Genomic DNA, 21755 nt, shown 5'->3' on the forward strand with positions numbered 1-21755 from the left:
CCTGGAAAAACAGTGTCTAGTTCCTTCCCTTAAATTCCCCCTGCACACTTCTTGTGTATTTATAATCCAATCGGACTGTTTTGTAGATTTAGAACATAAGGAAACTAACAATTTAAATAGAAAAATAAAATTTATACTTGTCACCATATCAACATGATGCAATATAACATTACCACCATTATACAAATTTTACAAACATTTTCTAAAACTGCTTAACAGGAGGAATGTAGTGCTGTGTGGTTTCCTGAGACAGTATAAAAAAATGATAGGCTTAGATACAACAGGTCAGGAGACAGTATCACACATAAGAGGCGTAGATACAGTGGCTTAGTAGACAGTATTACACGTGAAAGATTTAGATATGCTGCTTCAAAAGGCAGCATCACACTTGATAGACTTAGATACACTAACTGATCAGCACAGGATCACATATAATTGTCTTAGATCCACTGGCTCAGCAGCATTGCAGTATATTGTGAAGTCTCCTTCTCTACCACCAATCCCATGTCTCCTCTTAATTAGATCTGTCTCTCCTATGACCTTTGTCTCTTTTATGCTACAAAGTTGTCTCTCTTTGTAGTGATCTCACGTCACTGTTCTGTAGTCTCAAGTCTTCTTCTTGACCTCCAGTCTCTTCATTGAGTTGTGAAGTTGTCCTTTGATAAGTCTTTTTTCTTCTGTTTTTAAAGTTGTTTTTACCTGTTAGCAGAAGAAGTAGATTATCAGAAAAATCCTCCATTCCTGCAGCTTTACGTGCTTCTTAGTCTGCCGCACAAGGGGAAACTTCCTCACAAAAGAGACCCATGACCAGAAGAGCATTCCTCCAGAGGTTCCAGGTTCTTGAATATACTGCCAGAACCAGAGATGTAATCTAAAGTTCCTGGGTCCTAAGGTAAATCTGTAGCAGCCCCCCCCAAACTCCCTTAGGAACAGTGGCCAGATTGCAACTGCTATCCTAGAACCTCCTCTAGCTACAACTCTGTCCAGACCTTATATAGACATGGCAAATATATAGACATGGCAAAAGGAATTACTTGTCATGGTAATGTTGAAACTGTGGGATTTTAAATAACTCAACCCATAGTCTCAATTCAGTAGCGTCTTTCAGTCATCCATGTACACCATACATTTATGACCTGTACCACTATGTACAGACCCAAGGATTGTGGCCAAAATGCTAAGAAAGTTATGACCTGGAGGGTTTACAGAATGGCCTTTAAATTTCAAAAGTCTGCAGAGATGCTAATTTTCTTCTCTATATGGACACTTTGTAGATACCGTGCTTTACAGGAATAATACTACAGACAAGCCCCCTTTATCTTCAGATACAATTGCTATGTAGCCAGTTTACCTATGAGGGATTTACTTACCAGAGAATCTGGTCAACAAGAAGACTAAGAACATCAAGACAGCAAATGTGACCACAAGAAAGATCCCAATAACCAAGACGACTTTCCCACTGAAGAAACCAACATCAGTTCCTGTATGAGAGAACATGTCTCAAATGAATGATATATGCAAAATACATCCATCTTCCTGAAGGTTACCCCATAACGTTATATTGAAGATTTTGTAGAGGTTTTTAATGAGGGACTGTATATATTCAATTGCTGAAAAAAGTGCCATTGACTCCAAAGGGTAGAAAGCCCACAAACATGCATTACTCTCTCCGACTGAATGATATTTTAGAGCATGGGTACTCATCAATTAGGGACAATGGTGATGGTCTCAGGTTGTTACACTATAGACAAGCATATTAATGTAGCCCACTTTGTCACCGCAACTAGTGAATATGAGTAGTATGAACCAACCTTGGCTAGTAGTTAGATTTAAAAAATGAATAGACCATGTCTTAAAAGTTTATTTTAATGAATATCTATAGGATAGGAGGGAGAGGTCCGTGATAGGAAAATAAAGAAACCCTTTTGCCCCCATTGCTGGTAATTTGATCTTCACACCAATCCCACCTGCCCACCACCATCATGGTTGGCCTCAAAGACTTTTTATTGAAGAACAGCTTTATTTACCCTGTTTTACGAAACAATTGTTCCAAGGAGTTACGACTGTTTTCTCTTGACTGACCGGGTTTGCTACCATACATGTAAAGGAAACCTCCTGATCACTTAGATTAAGAAGAACCTTAAGAAGGCGACTGTTGTCATGTAACATAAAAGTTCTGTTTAGAGGACGACCTTCTCCAGTGTCGGTCGTCCAGCCGTATGTCACATTGTTTCCTGTGGATGCATTGCAAGCCAAAAACACAGAACAGTCTGCGGTTCCTTTGGATGTATACACCTGGACTTCTGGCTTCACCACCACTTCTAGGACAAAATAAATAGTTTCTTAGGCTTGGAACTACATGCAATTCAATGTCATTCCGACATATAACATTTCCAACTTGACACTCACCGTAGACTATTAGGTGGAACCGATGAAGCCTCATGTGTCCATTGGTGTCCACCATTTGACAAGTGAATATCCCAGTGTCCACCAGTTCTAGATTTAGGATAACCAAAGTAAAGTTGTGAAGAAGCTGGACTCTCTCGTAGAACCAAGACTGATATGTTGTGTCGAATGATCCTCGGGAAAAGGAAGCCACCAAGTGATCTGTAGGTGACAAATGTCTCCAAAAGACGTCCCTGGTATTAAATTTAGGTGGCACAATGGCTGGCAGATGTACAGCTCCTCCTTTCTTTCCTATTATCTGGGTAACCTTTTCCATTGTACAAACAGTACCTGTACAAGAAAGGTTATAGTATACCAATAAATGAGACAAGGGGATTGTCACGAAAAGGGGGTGGGAAAGGGTGCACAACTGACTCCACCCACATCTCTGTCCCTGCCTACTTGCACTTGCCCGTCCTAGGTAACTGAGCGCAACTGGGCGGCGGTCCCTAACCTGAGTAAGTGCGGGAGACACAAACAAGACAGACAAACACAAGGCAGTCAAAACAAGCAAAATCTAAACCAGGAGGTCAAAGCGGTACCAGGGAGCAAGCGAAAGCCAAACGTCAGAACACAAGCCAGGAGTCAATACCAGGAGAAGCGACTAGACACAGGGAGCAGGCGAGGACAAGTCAAAAGCCAAGCAGGAGTCAATACCAGGTGATGCAACCGGACACAAGCAGCAGGCGAGGACGAAGACAATAAACGAGCCGAGATTCAAATACCAAAACAGGAAAGAACACTGGAGGATTCACAGAGTGTAGGACATTAATCACAGGCAACCTGTGGCCAGCAGGCTGCCTGTTAAATAGAGGGGAGAAGGAGTCATGTGACATGGCCAGCGTCACACACGACTCGTTCCTCTGCATACACCTGAGTGCTGAGTACCCAGCTCGGCACTCAGACTCCTCACCGTTACCATGGGAGCAGAGGACGCCGGCCACGCTAAGTAGGCATGCGTGGCCAGGTTTTCCCCGCCCCCCGTTGCTCTGGAGACGAGGACGCAGCGCACGTCCTCACTCCGATCTCACCGCAGGGCGCCAGCGGCACTGTAAATCTCAAAAGAGCAATGCTTTAAAAAAACATCATGCTCTAGGAGCACAGTTGTATACATGGCTATGGAATTTATTTACAGCAGGCTGCTGTAAACTGTGGTGTTGCAAGTCAATTCAACAATATTTGAAAACAAAATTAAAAGCTGAGCTGTGATGTGGGCCCATAATCACAATTAAGGGCCCACACCAGCAATATCAGCAACAACTACCACGTGTCTGCAGAACTTTTAAAGGACACTCTCATCCCAGAGTAGTAGTCACAGATGCCTCCATCTCACTCACCTGCTTGCACTATGAAAATGAGTGTCAGCAGTGGCCGATCCATCCTCATGGTAATAGAGGTGCTCCTTTTGACCACGAGATCTGATCTGAGGCTTCTTGGATACTGACTTTCTGTCTCTATCATCCAAAACTTCCAATATGTTCACAAAAATCCCCTCGTGATTACAGAGCAGGAGGAACGCATATAAGAAGATTCCAAACTCATGACCAGATGATAGGTCAGAAGTGAATAGGGGAACTCCAGCTGTGGTCATTGACAAAGTTCCAAATGTGAAAGAAAACGTACACTATTACTTATTTAAAGAGGACCTGTCATGTTCAGCAGTGGTGCCCGATGCTGCAGTTTAGCCCCATTCAAGTAAATAAGACAGAGCCACTCAGACAAGCGTGGGGGGGATGGAGCTTCACTGGTCACACATTGATGGGCTACAGACTGTTGATGCTAGTGTCCCTTTAATCCTTGGCAGGACAGGTTTATAAGCAATAAAAAACTCAGTCGCTTGTTCTACCAGAAGTGTAATAGGAGAAAGGGAACCATAAATCATTAACCTGCACAGCCTCCATTATAGTCACACAGCCAAAATGTCCCATGATTTTTATATGCAGGGACTGACCTCCGCTTTACAGGTAGATAGTCACCATGAAGCACAGCATTAATGGAGTGAGGTTACAAACTGCCCTGAGGAAGATCTGCATGGAGGTTATGTGTTCTCATGCTAAATCCCCTTAGTAAAAATACAGTGGTTCTTGAAAGTATGTGTAAACCCTTCAGAATTTTCTATGTTTCTGCATAAATTTGGAATAAAACCACATTGGATTTTCATGCAAGTCTTAAAAGTTAAAAATATAAAAATGATCCATCTGTGTGTGGTAAAAGTATGTGAACCTTTGCTTTCAGTATGTGGTGTGACCACCTTGTGCAGCAATAACTACAAACTAAACGTTTCCGGGAATTGTTGATTAGTCCTGCACATCGGCTTGGACAAATCTTTGCCCATTCCTTCATTCAAAAAAAGTTTTAATTCTGCTATGTTGGTCCGTTTCCTCCCATATACTGCGACAACATTTCTGTAGAATTAAGGTGAAGACTTTGACTTGGCCATTCTGAAACTTTATTCTTTAACCAAATGATTTGTGTGCTTGGCGTCACTGTTTTGCTCCACGGCCTCCCACTAATTGTGTATCAGCTGTGGCTAGCCTTATATCTGGCAGATATGAATATACACTCACATGGACCGCATCCTGAGGAAGTCCAATACAGGAGTATGCATCCACTAGATGGTGACTCCTTGGCCTCTGACTAAGCTGGGCGCTTGGGTTTTTACATATATGCTCTAGATTTTCTATATACATGATTATTAGATGTTACTTAAGATTTCATCTCCTGGGGAATTGGTAATAAGCAAATATGCGTTACCCTATCATATTCAACTGCCTGCTCCAGATCAATGAAAATAATGGAAGTGTAGGATTTGGCACGTAGCTGACATGAACTAAGCCAAACCGATCCTATTGACTAAAATGGGATCCATTTGGTGTCTGTCCGCTTTTGAAATAGAGAAAAAATATCCTACATGCAGGACTTCTCACCACTGTTTTTGATGGAATTTGTGTCAGAGATCCCAAATGAAGCCTCTAACGCGGATGTGAACAAGTCCTAAGACTGTATTCAGATGACTTCACTTTATCAGCCATATGACATCAGTAATAGCAGGTAATGCAGATGTAATATGGATGCTAAAATAGACCCACAAGTGCCTCGAAAGTGACCTGTGAATATATGTGTGAACGTGTCCATTAAAACATTTCATTTCCATCCACAAAGTATTCCACCTTAACAAAATACATACTTCCTTCCAGACTGTACAGAGTTAACCAGAAGCAGTTTCGTCATCTCCGTATGTTCCTGTTTAGTTTCACTTTCAGGAATAACCGGAGGGCACCGAAAGGTAAAACACTCTGCTTTTAATTCTTTACAGTAAAATAACGTTGTCCTAAAAACAATCCAAATGTCGTCAAACATTTCCACCGTATAATGACTGTCCCCACACAAGAAGCGGCAATGTGGCAGTACGGCTACTTCTGAAATGCAGAGGAGAGGCGTGCTGGGCAAAGGGCAAGACTAGGAAGAAACAGGAGAATCCAGGGGCGGCTAGGGTCTGGAAAGGGGGTATTCCCGAAAGGTTTTAGCTCTTGTCTGGGACATTCCTGTGAGGATTAGAGTTCTGACTGGGGCATTTGTGTGTTGATTGGGGTTCTGAATGGAACATTCTTGAATGAGATTAGGGTCCTGTGGTTCTTATTGGGACTTTACTGAGGACTGTGGTTCTGATCGGGACATTCATGAGGAGACTGTTGTTCTGACTGGGACATTCCTGGGATGACTGGGGTTCTAATTGGTACTTTTCTGGGAACTGTGGTTCTGATTGGGACATTTTGTGAGGACTGGGGTTCTGAATGGTACATTCATGGATTGGGGTCCTGACTGGGACATTCCTGGGAGGACTGAGGTTCTGACTGGGACATTCCTCAGAGGATTGGGGTCTTGACTGTAATGTTCCTGAAAACTGTGGTTCTGATTGGGAAATTCCTATGAGGCCTGTGGTCCCTGGGTAAGGGTACATTCACACTAGCGTTATTCTTTTCCGGTATTGAGTTCCGTCCTAGGGGCTCAATACCGCAAAAAAAACGGTTCAGTTTTATCCTAATGCTTTCTGAATGGCGAGCAATCCGTTCAGTATGCATCAGGATGTCTTCAGTTCAGTCCTTTTGCAGTATTTGGACGGAGAAAATACCGCAGCATGCTGCAGTATTTTCTCCGTCAAAAGTGCCGGAACACTTGCCGGAATGCCGGATCTTAATTCCCATTGAAATGTATTAGTGCCGGATCCGGCATTAAAATTGCCGCATTGACGGATCCGGTCTTCCGGTCTGCGCATGTGCAGACCCTTAAAAATGTGAAAAATAAATAAATACCGGATACGTTTTCCGGATGACACCGGAGAGATGGATCAGGTATTTCAATACATTTGTCAGACGGATCCGCATCTGGACCCGTCTACAAATGATATCCGTTTGCGTTCTGACAGACGATTAGCGTTCTGATTTGGACATCTCTGGGAAGAGTGGAGTCCATGATAGGGACATTACTGGGAGGACTGGCATCCTGACTGGTATATTCTTAGGTTAACTGGAGCCCTGATTGGGATGTTTCTCCGAAGATTGGGGTCCTGTTTGGAACTTACACATTAGAAAAGGCCCCCTGACACTCCTGGCCACCTGAGACAAGAAGTCCTATTTGCCCCATCCCATTTTTCATTACTCAAATACATTTAATGTTTCCTAATAATGCAGTAGCAGTGGAGTCTGTTTGGAGGTTCCCACTACCCATTAAAATAATGACCAACCTAGAACAGACACCCTTCCTCCAGGGGCCCCATATTGGCATAGGCTACCTCTATGGTATGTGCTTCCTTGGTGGATAGGAACATTCCTAGATTACTGCAGTCCTGATTAGGACAATCCACGACACCCTATAAAAATTAATTCAACAAAACGTTTAAAAAAGCCAACCACTATACATAAATATACACCAAATCTGTCAATCACTTACTGTAAAAATGATTCTAGATGCAGAGGAAGTAGAAATGTCTTACACCCAAGTAGTTTTAGAGAAAGTAACCTTCATTTCACATCTGCCATGACCGGCAACACAGGTGGCCATTCCTAAGGACACATTCTAAGAATCTGGAGGTCCAGCATACATCAGGAAGGCCTGTAGAAGTCATCTGTAATACTTGCACATCCCAATATATCATTAAATATTAATTACTTTATAACTATGATGGGACAGATTAAGAAGGACATCAAGCATTACTAAACACTATGACAACATTAACATCTACCACTTTGCTTGGACAGGAATTCTGGGTTGAAGTTTGAAGACAACCATAATCTTAGCTGTGGAAACGTAAGCCATGGAGAAAAATTGTTCAAGGGTCGTCACCGATGGTCAGTAACGTCACTCACGTCACTTTCTGTTCGTATGGGGGCTGCTACTGTGCATTCGAAATGAAGAGTGGGGCAACAGCTGTAATGCACAGTGACAGCCCTCCTGTAATAGCAGAGATATGTGCTATAGTTAAAAAAAAAAACTGCAGATACAACAAAAACAACTCCAAAGTATCATCAAAATTAAGTTTCCTTTCAAAGCTGGTCATCTTATCCTACGCATCTTGTGGAAGGATGCTACAGTACGAATGAACGCAAAGAGGCAAGACCAAAATTTGGTCTGGTTAATGGTTCAATTGGAGAGATTTTTCTTAGGAGTACAAAAAGACCACACCTGCGGTATTAGTGCTTAATCCAATTCACTTCAATACAACTGACCTGCAACACAAGACACAATTCGTGGAGAGGTGTGGTCCTGATTCTGGAAGAAAGCATCTATTTATTTTAATCCTTTAGGCCCCCTTTAATTTCATAGTGATCGGAAGTGAGTATGATTCACAGCATCTTCTTGATCTTGCCTCCTAATTACATTTCTCTTCTTTTTGAGCAGCAGGAACTACTGTATGCTTCCCATTGTGTTTCTCAAAAATGGTGGCTGACCCCATTTCATTTTCTCCTTTAGATGACATTAAGAAGTTCCGACAGCAACTGATTCAGTATGAAATGTGCAACCTGAGGATTCTAAATGACTACTTCCTGAATGACCTGAAACATATGGTGGAGATTTTGGACACGCAGAACCTCTTGAGCGAACTGAAGTCCCGGAATGTTCCCATGAGTCAGGTTAGAGAAAAGTCTTTCCCATTGTGGAATGAAGTGCGGTATACCTTGATGAGTTGATGGATAAGGGACTGATTTATCCAACCTGCATACAACCCACAGCTACTCTTTGAGACCAAAACCCTGAATCAATCCCTTCTTTGAACTTTTAGACAACAATGTACTAATGACTAAGATATTACAATGAAATCTATATAAGACATACACCATAAATTGCATTAAAAATAGACAATGAAGATGGCCAGTGTTCATGGGATATGATAAAGTTGAAAATCTGTCTAGATAGGTGGTATTCTAGAAACGCCTCATTGAATCTATGTCTGATCAGCCAGGTATATAGATAACATGGTCATCTGGTATCAACAATATCGGTATAACCTAACCTGGACCCACACAGATAATTCATCCCTGAAGGCCATCTGGAGATGTTTTTGGTTGCCCATGTCTTCACTCAGGCTGTACATATACATTAAATTGCTTTCAGCCGATTGCTTTTTTTGGTGGGTAGCTATTTGTCCCAAGGCTCTGAATGGGAGGGGGGGGGGGGGGGGGTAATCCACTGGCGGACATCTCTGGTAGCATTATATCTCCCCTCGCACAGACAGTACAGTCTCCCGCCATACACATTAGATGACTAGCCTTGCGCCCTATAACTTTTGTTATGACTGAAATTGCAGCTTTGAAGATCTGTGATGTTGTACAATTATAATGCCTGTAAGTCTACTGTTCTTTTAGCAAAATTACCTCTTAATGGAGAAAGAATTAGGATCCTCTGTGCTTTCTGAATGTCTGATACAAGACATTATGGATTTCGGCCGAGATGCTGTGATAGCATTGTGGGAGAGCCTCTTTGTCCTACAGAATAATTACCAACACCCTAATCTGATTGGAATATTGGCCGAATTCAGCCAAACAGGTAACAATGATGATGTGCTATTATTGATGTGACGAATTGCAAACATTTTTGCCCTGTCGCTGCCACTAGGGGCACTGTTGAGAACTGCCCTACTGATACAAATGATATAAGCTAAAACAGAGCTCCACAAGAGTAAGACTGAATAAAGTAGTACAGTAGTGTGACCTCAGCTGCATAACCCAACTGACCTGAATGTTTTAATCCAGGATAACATTTAAAAAAACATAGCTTGTTTGGCTCAATCTACAATAGAGCAGCTATTCTGTTCTTCCAAGACGTTCCTACGTTGGACACTCTATAATCTTTATCATTTAGTTATCTTCCCAGTACACTAAAATACATTTTTCTTGGTTAAAACATCTAAAATACAGTAAGCAACTTAATAAATAGTCTCCATGAAAGAATATCCTGACTGTACTAAATGTCCGATGTAGATCTGAGTTTCCATAGTAACAGACTACAAGCAGACCTGTGTGTAGTCTGATCCTTAGGAAGAAAGCAGCGGAGGGAAAGGAATATGATAGCAAGGTTCACCTAAATGTGGCATAACGTACGCCAATGCAGATTCCCCCACGTGTCTCTTGTGTTCCTTTTCTCATTGAGCTTGTGCTTTCTATCATGCAATTTAACCGTAATAACTGGGAACACTGGTCATCAATAGATTCCAATTGAGATTGGGACTAAATTTAAACAGTATCAAATTACTGGTTACTGGTATGTTTCTTTTACTGCAGGTCCTACATTAGTGTCACTGATCCAGCTGGATGAATATGGACACCAGTTATTTGAACTAAATGGTAAATGATGCAAACAATGAGATTTAACAGGCAATGCATTATCCCTCTGAACTTACAGTGGATTTCACACATTTGACTGTATCACCGACTGTATACAGAGGGTCCCCGATCCTCCTCACCACACACAAGAAGTTTGAATGAAGTCGAGCATACGCCCTGTTGTTTAATTCTATGTATATGGGGCTGCGTAAAAAAATAAATAAATCTTTGGCCAAGAAATATAGATAATGGTAGTAGGGATGAGACAACACATCTAAAGGGGTTAACCAGCTTTCAGTAAGTCGTGGCCTATCCTCAGGATAGATCATCACTATCTGATCAGCACCCCTCTGATCAGTTGTTTGGAGTAGATCTTTCACTAGACGTCGGCAGCAAAAGTACAAAGCGCCATCAACCTTCTAGTGGACGGAATTGCTTCTACAGCACTGTTCCCACTGAAGACAATAAAATCAGCACTGCAGTGAAGAGCTGAATCCTTTACACAGTTCCTTTCTGCCAGGGAAACTAGATCTATATAATACATTCTCACATTACTAGAATAGGAGCTAACATGGTCTGTAAAGGTGGCCATAAACCTTCAATTGTTTTTGCCTGGATGTCCGCTCAACTGACAGCTATTCCTTCCATGAATATGCATGCTTAGCTTGAGAAGTGTACAACTGTTATATATGGGAAGAGTGGAGCACCCCACCGCCAGGCACCTTTGGCATATCTCTACATGTAAAATTCAGCATAACTGATCCCTTTTTTCTGCAACATTACATTATACAGGAGAATTAGAACATAAACATCAGTCTGCTGGCCTCACCAAAATAGGCGTTTGCCCAATCTAGTATGTATGCCCATCCTAACGCATTAAAGAGGTTGTCTCATCATGGACAAGGGGGGCATATCGCTAGGATATGCCCCCATTGTCTTATAGGTGTGGGTCCCACTGCTGGGACCACACCTATATCGAGAATGGAGCCACACAAGTGAAGGAAGGCGCACTGCGCATGCACAGCTGCCCTCCATTCATTTTCTATGGGGCCGGTGAAAATAGCCGAGCACAGTACGCTCCCGTTCACTTCTATGGGGAGCCGGCTTGGTGGTGGCCAGATCGGAGTCCTCCAGCCACCACCTTGCAGTGCTCTGTTCTTGATATAGGTGCAGGTCCAAGCAGTGAGACCCGCACCTATAAGACAATGGGGGCATATCCTAGCGATATGCCCCCATTGTCCATGATGAGACAACTCCTTTAAGGTGAAAACGTAATTTTAAAATAAGATAATAGATTTGGGGTAGTTATGCTTGTCTATCTCAGTTTGGGGAAAATGTAGTATTTTATATGTCAATTAAATTCCGAAACCATTTTTTTGTAGAAGCCCATGATTGTCACAAGAAATATCTACAGGAAATTACCAAAAATTTAGAAGAACACAATGCTCCAGGACTTGTACAACCTAGACGAAGCGGTAGCATTTCTTCTTGCTACTTGGATCTAATTGTTGTCTCCACTCAGCAGTTCAGGAATCGTTCTCAACATGAGATAATAGAAACTGGAGGGAGACATGAGCATTATCTGAGAAAGGCACATAGCACTTTGGAACGGATTTCGCCCAACAGGCTGTTTCGCTGGTGCCACCGATCTGGCTGCATACCACATGCAGTCATGGTGAGTGGTGTACCAGGAGTTGGAAAGACCACTCTAATGCAAAAATTTGTCTTTGACTGGGTGAACAAGAAACATTATCAAAGATTTTCATTCATTTTCTTCTTTAAATTCCGGGAACTAAATAGATATGATAAAGTCAGTTTGGATGAGATGATCCTTGAACAATATTCTTATCTATGGAGTCAACTTGATATCATCTTAGAGGATCCAGAAAAGCTGCTGTTCATTTTTGATGGTCTAGATGAAAGTAATCACAACATTGATTTTGCTTCAGAAAAGACAAGCTCTAACAGCAAAGAGCAGGTCAACATTGGCATCATTGTAGTTAGCTTGGTGAAACAAAGTCTTCTCAAAGGGTGCTCAATACTGTTAACCAGTCGGCCAACCAAAATGGCTTCTGTTGACATTAGTGTTTTCCAAAGGTTTTCTGAGATCATGGGATTCTTTCCCAAAGAAAGGGAGCTGTACTTTGAGCATTTTTTCCATGACCAGATATTGTCTGCCAAGGCTTTTCAGTACGTGAGGGAGAACGACACGTTGTACACATTCTGTTACATCCCGTCGTACTGCTGGATCGTCTGTAAAGTATTATCCATGTGTTTCAAGGCCTCATCTATAATCAGCGATCAACAGATTTTGAGTCTACCAAGAACAGTGACACAGCTCTTTGTGTCTTATGTGGCCAACACCCTCCTTAATCATTGCATCGATACTGAATGTCCTGTGGAGGTCATGAAATCCACTGGGAAGATGGCAGAATATGGAATAATGAATCACATTCTTACTTTTGATAGAAAAGATTTTGAACTGTTTCATGTGGACATCACATCGAAATTACTATCCAGCTTTATAATAGAAACGTATCAGAATAAGAGCCATACTGCGACCTTCTCCTTCCTACATCTCACCATTCAGGAGTTCTTCTCAGCTTTACATCACTACTTAATCTTTTCTGAGATAGACTTGCAGTCGTCACTTCACAAAGCCAAATTATTTGACGATGGCCGTGGTGAAATGTGTATCCGATTTCTCTGTGGCCTTTCTGATGGAATTACTACATCTCTTCTGAAGCCTTACCTACGAGATAAAACTTCAGCCTCCGAGCAGGTTATTAGGTGGCTCAGCCAGGAAATTGCAACAAAATGGGGGCCAAAAACAGACCCTCGTGAGAAAATTAATTTACTGACATATCTTTTTGAGTCCCGCAATAAAACCCTTGTTTACAGTACCATAGGGCCACACGGACAGCTGGACTTTTCAGAATTCCACCTTACACCTGTGGACTGCACTGTTTTGGCTTTTATCCTTGATTCCTGTAAAGAAACCAATGGCCTTAACCTAGATAGATGTTTTATCCAAAGCGAAGGCTTGGAGAGATTAACTACAATCCTACACACAGTTCAAAAACTCAGGTAGGAAGTCAATTTTGTGCATCTTTCATATAAAAAAAAAAGCTAAAAAGTAGCAATGAACATTGATCTGATGAAGGGGCCAGTTAGGCACCCAAAATGCGTCATCTTGCATCTAACAAAGGAGTTTGAATTTGTACACCTCTACTACTTTTCCTCGCTCAGACAAGCAACGTGCCAGGTTCTTGCTACTTTTTTCCTTTGCTGGCTTAGCACGGGTGGCCAGTCCTGGTGACTAATATGAATGCGCAGCAGCCTGTGGTGATCTCTTCACGTGTTTAGGAGTGTTGTGCCTCTAGCACAGCATTCTGAGGCCTGCCATGCCCATACCTCCTTCCCAGATGGTCCTACCCATGTGCACTTCTCTCTGTGTTTGCATCTCCCCCATGTTCTGTATAGTTGTATTCACCAACCTTTGTTGATTTTCTATTGCATTGGTTTAGGCTTTCAAACAATGACCTGAAAGATAGTGACATGCAGCTAATTTACCAAGTGCTAACTCACCGCACCTCCAAGCTACAAAAACTGAGGTAAGAACCTAAATTCTCCAAAAATGTGCTATTCCAACAGACTAGACCTATTGTAAAGATATGTCTCCAGTCTACTGTCCTATACCCTGGAGAAGACAACAATAGCAACATGGATCATCTACATCCATAACATGCAACTTCTATATTCTTTTCACAGTTTGAGGAATAACTCTTTAACAAGCACAGCATGTTCCTTATTGGCAGTAGCACTAAGTATGAACCTGAGCCTGACAGAACTGGATCTATCCAGGAACAATTTAGCTGGTCCAGATTTCCATAACTTGATGACAACTCTCTCCTCTCCAACCTGCACCATATCACATTTGTTGTGAGTAGCTATATTAAGTCTTTATGCTCTATGAGATTGTTTTACCCTCTCATTAGATCCTTCTTAGTTTCTGGGAAAATGGAAACAGCCATTAGAGAAGTGGCCACCAACCAGAAGCCACATATGAACTGCAACCCGCATGTCTGTGGCTAGCCATAGGAATGCTCCGTTGTGGCCATATGCATTGGTTACCATATGATATTCACAGTGACAAAACATAACATAAGCCCGGAACAGTGCATGGTATAATATTATTGTGTCAAATTTCACATATAAATATCAGAAAATATTTGCAACCCTATGAAACCAGGCATACAGGGCAATAGGGCTCATCACGCTGATTAAAACTATACTTTTGTCTGTATGTTAAATAGCTGCGGAGAACATCTGTGTTTTTATTTTTATGCAAATGAGAAGTTTGAGCACCAGGAAGCGGGGCTGAATCCTTTGAGCACTGCTTTGTAACGCCCCCTGTGGTCTGCACACTCCCACTCTCTCACATTTAACCCATAATAAAAGGCTATACCAAGGATCAGCAACCTCATCTGGTTCTGAAACCAACTCCCAAAATCCTCCTTTCACTTCTGTGGGAGTTTCAAAAGCAGCCAAGTAAGTTTGCATGCTGGGAGTTGTAGTTTCACAGCATCTGGAGTGCCGAAGGTTGCTGACGCCTGGGCTATACTATAATAAGTCGTTTATAATCATATAATAACCATAAAAGGCCTTACTATATTTAGATATTTTTTAATTAGAACACTAAAACCTATTATTGATTTATTCACAGGCACAATATATGAATATAAAGAAACCAGCAATATTTATTAGATTTTTAAGCCAAAAAACATTATTCTCAATATGATATGAATATAGGCCCTGATTTATCATACCTTCACTTCAGAATTCTGGCATCAAAAAGTCGTACAAATAAGGCTTTTGTGACTATTTTTGCACTTGTTTGTGCTTTGTGACTTTTTGTATTTTTTCACTACTCACTCCACTTTTATAATGTGGGTGGGGAAGTGGGTGTGGTTAGCTATGTTAATGAGAGGGATGAGCGAATCCAAGGTACCATTTGAAACCAAATAGGAGTTCGGTAAAAGGTTTTTAACAGTAGAAATTAATTTCTGAAGTAATTACCCAAAGTCTTGAAAGAATTCCCGAAGCAATAACGTCAGCTCATCTGAGCCAATACATTCTAGTACTGTACGGCAGGGCTCGACAAATCCCAGTCGCCAGGTCGCCAAGGCGATCAGGAATTTTGTCCTGGCGCCTGGGTATTTGCCCTCACATGGCTGCCCCCCAGTAATCTGGGGCTCTCCCGGCACTCCGCCGCCTTTACATGGACTTCTCGGACAGTCTGGCAGGGAAGGAGTTACCCGGGCGGTGTGACCCGCGGGCGAAGAGCGGGGTGGACAAGGTGGCATCGGGGGAAGGAGGAGGTAGGTAGGACGCAGTGGGTCCGCATCATGTGGGCGTTCCTTCTCCCTGGCTGTAGCGCTGTCCAATCGCAGCGCAGGGAGAAGTAACGCCCAGGAGAGAAGCGGATGTCTCCTCCCCATTGCTACGATAGTAATTAGCATATGAAGCAGGAGATGGTAATGGGGCACGGCGGGCGAATGGAGCGGCGCCCAGGAATAATAGTAAGTGCTGGGACATCTCTGGGCGCTGCTCAGTGTAGCCTAATACTTAAATTCTGGACCCATATAAGGTCGTCTTTAACACATAATACAGGAGGCGGGTGCCGGCAGCAGAATCACATAGCCGACACCCTGCCTCTGACAGGGAGCTGCGGTCAGCAGCAGTTAACCCCTCAGGTGCAGCACCTGAGTGGTTAGCTGCCGCTGATTTGCTGCCAGTACCCGCCTCCTGTATTAAGGGTTAATTATCATTGGTGGCACAGTGCTCCCTCCCGTCCCCCATTAAAATGATTGATGGCACAGTGTGCCCGCCCCTCTCAACCCCCCAGTATTAAAATCATTGATGGCAGTGGCAACAGGGTTCCCTCCGCTCCTCTTCATTGGTGGCAGTGGCAGCTTCTGATCGGAGCCCCAGCAGTGTAATCCTGGGGCTCCGATCGGTTACCATGGCAGCCAGGACGCTCCTGAAGCCCTGGCTGCCATAGTCAGCTCCCTGATGACAAAGCACAGAGCAGCAGGGAGAGTGTAAGGTCCTATTCACCCTGATAGAGCTCTATCAGGGTGAATAGGACAAGGGATGAAAAGATCCCAGGTTCTGGCCCCTAAGGGGGGAAATAGTTATTAAATAAAAAAAATAAAAAAATAAAAAAAGTTTAAAAAACCCACCAAAAAATTAAGTATAAATCACCCCCTTTCCCAATTTCACATATAAAATATATAAACAATTAATAAATAAACATATCAGATATTGCCACATCAGAAAAGTCCAAACTATTAAAATATAAAAAAAAAAATTGTGGTGAACGCCAGAACAGAAATAAATCTAATAAAATGAGCGATTCGCCATTTTTTTTAAATGCAGAATGCACGTGGCTTTATTGTTTATTTTTTTTGCGTGGTATCGAATGGTAACGAGCATCGCAATACTTTTTTATGGTATCGAAATCGAATAAAAAATTTGGTATCGCAACAACTCTACTCTGTACACTGCCACTGTATATGTGTGTGCGATTCTGTACACTGCCACTGTATATGTGTGTGTGATTCTGTACACTGCCACTGTATATGTGTGTGTGATTCTGTACACTGCCACTGTATATGTGTGTGTGATTCTGTACACTGCCACTGTATATGTGTGTGCGGTACTGTACACTGTCACTGAATATGTGTGTGTGATCCTGTACACTGCCACTGTATATGTGTGTGTGATCCTGTACACTGCCACTGTATATGTGTGTGCGGTACTATACACTGCTGCTGTATATGTGTGCGATTCTGTATACTGCCACTGTATATCTGTGCGGTATTATACACTGCCATTGTATATGTGTGCGCGGTACTGTACACTGCCGCTGTATATGTGTGCGCGGTACTGTACACTGCCGCTGTATATGTGTGCGCGGTACTGTACACTGCCGCTGTATATGTGTGCGCGGTACTGTACACTGCTGCTGTATATGTGTGCGATTCTGTATACTGCCACTGTATATCTATGTGCGGTATTATACACTGCCACTGTATATGTGTGTGCGGTTCTGTACACTGCCACTGTATATGTGTGTGCGGTACTATACACTGCTGCTGTATATGTGTGCGATTCTGTATACTGCAACTGTATATGTGTGTGCGATTCTGTATACTGCAACTGTATATGTGTGTGCGATTCTGTATACTGCCACTGTATATCTATGTGCGGTATTATACACTGCCATTGTATGTGTGTGCGCGGTACTGTACACTGCCGCTGTATATGTGTGCGCGGTACTGTACACTGCCGCTGTATATGTGTGCGCGGTACTGTACACTGCCGCTGTATATGTGTGTGCGGTTCTGTACACTGCCGCTGTATATGTTGTTAATGTCCATGTTGTTTGGTCCTAGACTTCTTTATATGTTAATTTAAGAGGTGATATTTTTGTCGCTGAAAATAAGGCTTTATAAGGTAAAGGCTCCTAACTTTATTAGCTGGCTCCTAGATTCCAAGGAAATTTGTCAAGCCCTGATGTACGGAGCGCTTTCTCCGTACAGTATTCTAACGAAGTTTTATGCGACTCGACTTCGGATGCTTCACCTGAAGTCGATTCACTAATCTCTATTAATGAGCTGTACTTTAGATTTATCATTGAGACTTTTCTTTAAAAAAAAGTCACAATCTCACTCCAGGAGGAGGGTGGAGTAGAAAAACTGGAGAAGCTTCTCTAGACAAGTGGTAGGTCTAAGGAATAGACAAATTTATCAAGTAACATGAGACATTAGATAAATGTGGCATGAAGTTCTCCAAAATTGACTTCAAATTCTCCCCTCATCATAAATACTTTTATTAAATGTGGAAGAAAAAAAATATGTGAAGAAAAAACCCCTCAAAGTCTCTCCCAGGATTCAAATCTGGGATCTGTACATGCTAAACCAAGCACTTCCCACAAAGCTATAACATTATCGCACTGAGATGCAGTGTTTTCTATCATTCTATATTACTGGTGTCTGTACGATCACATATTGTGCAGATCTCATTGTGGTGAAGCTATAGAACATAGGGGGTCATTTATTAAGACCAGCGTTTTAGACTGCATTAGTACGACATACTCACCTACATACATAACAGATAATCATGGTGTTCAAAATGTATGCATCCTTGGTGGTCTAGGGAGTGAAGGAGCTAAATGAAACAAGCCAGATAATCTGCGGTAGTGCAAGGGTTGACACCAACATCCCCGGTGATTTGTGGTAGTGAAGGGTTTAAGTGACAGATATTGTGAGGGTGGAAAGGTTAAAAGGAAGACCCCGTGAGTGTTTCTATTCAATAGGAGAAGGTTACGCTGGGTTCACACCTGAGCGTTCTGAAAGGAGCACTCTGTATGCGCGATTGTACCGGCGTTTGCAATCGCGCATACAGAGACAAGCGAACGCCCATTGTCGCGCGTCCCCGAAAGTCTATGTACCGTGGGGATCACAGACCCATTCACTTGATCCGCTGTCCGTGCATGCATTACTTTCTTGCGGTGCGGAGGCACGGACAGAAAACCCACGGAAGCACTCCGTAGTGCTTCTGATCAGTGCCTCTGTTCCGCACCGCATCTCCAGGATTGAGCACTCAATCTAGTGAATGGCTCCGCATCCGTAATGCACACAGCCAGTGCCCGTGTATTGCGGACCCACTGTTTGCGGGCCACAATACAGCCACGGCCGGGCAGTGGCCGTGTGCATGAAACCCTAATTGTGCTCCACATCCTCTTTTAGACTTAATCAGCATTCTATATGCCTGATTGCTCAAGAGGCACCAGATGGCCATGCCTCAACTTCCTCATACACTCAACAAATTCCATTAATATACATATATTGTAAACTTTATATCCGTATCCTATAACATTTTGGGGCCTAAAGTTCTCCCCAATTAATAATTTCCTACAGAGGATTGTAGGCCATAAACATTATATAGCTGTTGGTAGAATGCTCATTCAGCTGACTATTCCCAAACTTTTCCTGACATCTAGTGTCAGGAAACAGTCAGGACACCACCATACAAATTTGATGGTTGGAGAGTCCCGTCATAATCGGAAGGTCCATTTGAAGTAGTGTGTGGACACCTTTTTTTCTTTTACCGGCCTACAGGTTCCCTCTAATGAAAACCTCTCCAAATTCCTAAGGTGGTAAAGAGTGAGTGCTTTTACTTGACAACTTTATGTTTCTCATAGTCTCCAACAGATAAAACTGACAGATGAATATGCTCATCTTCTGACCTCACTGAGTAAAAACCCAAACCTCAGACATCTAGACCTGAGCCATAATTTCCTTACTGATGCAAGTGCTGAACATATACAACAACTTATATTGAGTTCACAAACCCTAAAAGAAATTAGGTAAGTACCGCCAAGGCAACTCATATGACCCAACTCTCCTAACAAATAACTCCTCTTCTTAGAATTTATTAGTAAGATTTGTTTCATCTGACACTCTAGAGGCCAAGTAGTGGGTTCGGTTGCAATTATCAGTTCAGGTACCATAGTTCATGGTGTAGATGACTTACTCTTACGGCATGTCTAGTTAGAGCTCTCCAAAAAAGTTATTAGTTGGGTTAAGTAAGTATAGTAATTAAAATATCAATTTTACTCTCCACAGCCATCTGAATCCTCTTTCCCAATGGACCTAGTGTCATGAAGACATCAGATGTCCTGTTAAGGCATGCCTAAAGCCATAGGAACTATAAGTGTGCCTAGAGGCAAAGCGTTCCACTGAAGGGTAGACATTTTCTGCTGGATTTTGTGGGGACATCCTGCTATCCAGCTCTACAACGTTGGTTCCTCTTTGGGCATTCCTGCAGTCTGTATCACAGCAGATAAATGGACTGTCAAAAAGACTGGATGCCCACCCCCGACTTTTCTGGGGCCCCTATAAATATTAGCTATGCCCTGGAAGCCCTAAATGACTGTTTCCCAAGCTACAGCTGATTACCAATCACACTGCCCTTACTTGAACTAAGGGCCAGAAAGCTATTTTCCCTTCAAATGGTGCTCCTCTTTTTCTCTTGGGTCAATCTCCTTTATACTTATTCAGCAGGTACGTCCCTAAGAGAGGATGAGAGGGCCCTGACACAGAAACGGGCAGTAGTCTAGGCATAACTTAGGTTTGTCTTGTCTTGTTCCTTGACTTTATCTTTTGCTTCTGCAGGATTGAGGTAAATGAATTTTCCAAGGAAAAAGAAGGATTCTTACAACAACTTCAAGAACTCCAGCCAGGGTTATCTATCGTTGTATAAAATATAACCGACAGAAGAAGGCACCCAATAACGTGAAATCGGTTAAGGAAGGACATTCTTAAAGGGTTTCCAGGATTACAAAAACACTGCTGCTTGTTTCCATAACAGCACCACCATATGTACATTGGCTATGTTAGATATTGCAGCTAAACTTTATTGAAGTGAAAGGGGCTAAGAAGCAATACCAAACACAACCTGTGGAAAGGAGTGGCGCTGTCTTTGGAAGAAAGCATTAATACATTCCAGGTTAACATCGTTAAAGGCTATATTCCTTGTGCAAAAAGAAAAAATTCAGCAGCAAGAGTCCATCAGTCTGGATATACCCATTCTTAGGAATTCCGGGTCAGGTCCAGGCTCAGAACCCCAGACACACCAAGAAAGGAAAAACTGCAGCACTTCTCCAGTCAATGCAAACTGCGGTTTATTCACATACAGGCATCAGACAAAGTGAGATTGTGACTTACCTAAATCTCTCAGGCTTCAGAAAGACTTATCTAAGTCAACATGTCGTTTTGTTTGATGCCTGTGATAAACAGAGGTCTACCTTGTGGTCTCTAGTATCAGTGTATGATTTTATGTCCTGCAATCTCAATGTGCAATGTGTACTAGGAGAGTCCCTTCGCCTACTCCGTCTCTTACATTTTCTGTAATGAGATTGTGTGAGTGTGTCACATGTACATTGTCGTGCAGTCTGGACCCTATGTGGGGAATAGACATCCCCTCCAGCTGGAATACCAGAGGATCAATAGAAATATCATAGGTTGTATCTCCTTCCTGGTACAACGCACTTATTAATAACTGGAATTATCACAAGGGGTCCAAACACCAGACCCGCCACAGCAGACATTCCCGCATAATAGGGATCTCCCATTCTGGGGCCCCTACACATATCTGGTATTAAAACAACAGGCATGATGAAACATCCATTATGAAAACATGATGGTGCCGTATCTCCATCAGAGTGGATGAAAGGAAACTTGCTATTTCATATCTGCAAGCTGAGTGAGAGAGGTGGAGTATAAACATGTATGCCTTCCCAGTAGGTTGGGCCAAGAATGGGAGGAAGACTGCAGCTCCACCCTCTACCGAACTGGGATTTAAAAAAAAGAGGGATTTTTGACATTTCTGGGGCACAATTTGGGAATCTGATTGACATTT

General features: G+C 42.5%; 2 protein-coding genes across 4 annotated transcripts; one reads left to right on the forward strand and one right to left on the reverse strand.

Moving 5' to 3' along the window:
- Window positions 1-117: 117 nt before the first annotated feature.
- On the reverse strand, window positions 118-3971 carry LOC122921633 (SLAM family member 8-like). Of its 3 annotated transcripts, none has more exons than XM_044271765.1 (5): window positions 3783-3971; window positions 2410-2496; window positions 2028-2321; window positions 1371-1481; window positions 118-699 (listed from the first exon to the last, which is right to left on the reverse strand). In XM_044271765.1, exons 1-5 carry the CDS (start codon window positions 3904-3906, stop codon window positions 557-559), a joined length of 759 nt encoding a protein of 252 aa, XP_044127700.1. In that variant the 5' UTR covers window positions 3907-3971; the 3' UTR covers window positions 118-556. The 3 variants fall into 3 exon arrangements, with proteins under 3 accessions (XP_044127700.1, XP_044127698.1, XP_044127697.1); XM_044271763.1 differs by having other exon boundaries at window positions 2028-2318; window positions 2410-2736; XM_044271762.1 differs by having other exon boundaries at window positions 2410-2736; window positions 3783-3968.
- A 1720-nt stretch (window positions 3972-5691) lies between these two features.
- LOC122921528 (NACHT, LRR and PYD domains-containing protein 12-like) lies at window positions 5692-21694 on the forward strand. The gene is made up of 10 exons (XM_044271564.1): window positions 5692-5731; window positions 7704-7793; window positions 8416-8576; window positions 9309-9489; window positions 10224-10286; window positions 11648-13352; window positions 13793-13879; window positions 14037-14207; window positions 19537-19701; window positions 20510-21694. Exons 2-10 carry the CDS (start codon window positions 7760-7762, stop codon window positions 20595-20597), a joined length of 2655 nt encoding a protein of 884 aa, XP_044127499.1. The 5' UTR covers window positions 5692-5731; window positions 7704-7759; the 3' UTR covers window positions 20598-21694.
- Window positions 21695-21755: the final 61 nt, after the last annotated feature.

This window comes from Bufo gargarizans, chromosome 11, assembly GCF_014858855.1.
Source record: "Bufo gargarizans isolate SCDJY-AF-19 chromosome 11, ASM1485885v1, whole genome shotgun sequence".
In the NCBI taxonomy this organism is placed as follows: Eukaryota; Metazoa; Chordata; class Amphibia; order Anura; family Bufonidae; genus Bufo; species Bufo gargarizans.

Coding starts and splice junctions, on each gene's coding strand:
- LOC122921528 (XM_044271564.1), top strand. CDS start 7,760: ATGGAGAAAAATTGTTCAAGGGTCGTCACCGATG. Junction 13,880..14,036: donor TCCAAGCTACAAAAACTGAG/GTAAGAACCTAA, acceptor TTCTTTTCACAG/TTTGAGGAATAACTCTTTAA. Junction 14,208..19,536: donor TGCACCATATCACATTTGTT/GTGAGTAGCTAT, acceptor TGTTTCTCATAG/TCTCCAACAGATAAAACTGA.
- LOC122921633 (XM_044271762.1), bottom strand. CDS start 3,906: ATGATAGAGACAGAAAGTCAGTATCCAAGAAGCCTCAGATCAGATCTC. Junction 2,737..3,782: donor CATTTTCATAGTGCAAGCAG/GTGAGTGAGATG, acceptor TTTCTTGTACAG/GTACTGTTTGTACAATGGAA. Junction 2,322..2,409: donor GTTCCACCTAATAGTCTACG/GTGAGTGTCAAG, acceptor ATTTTGTCCTAG/AAGTGGTGGTGAAGCCAGAA.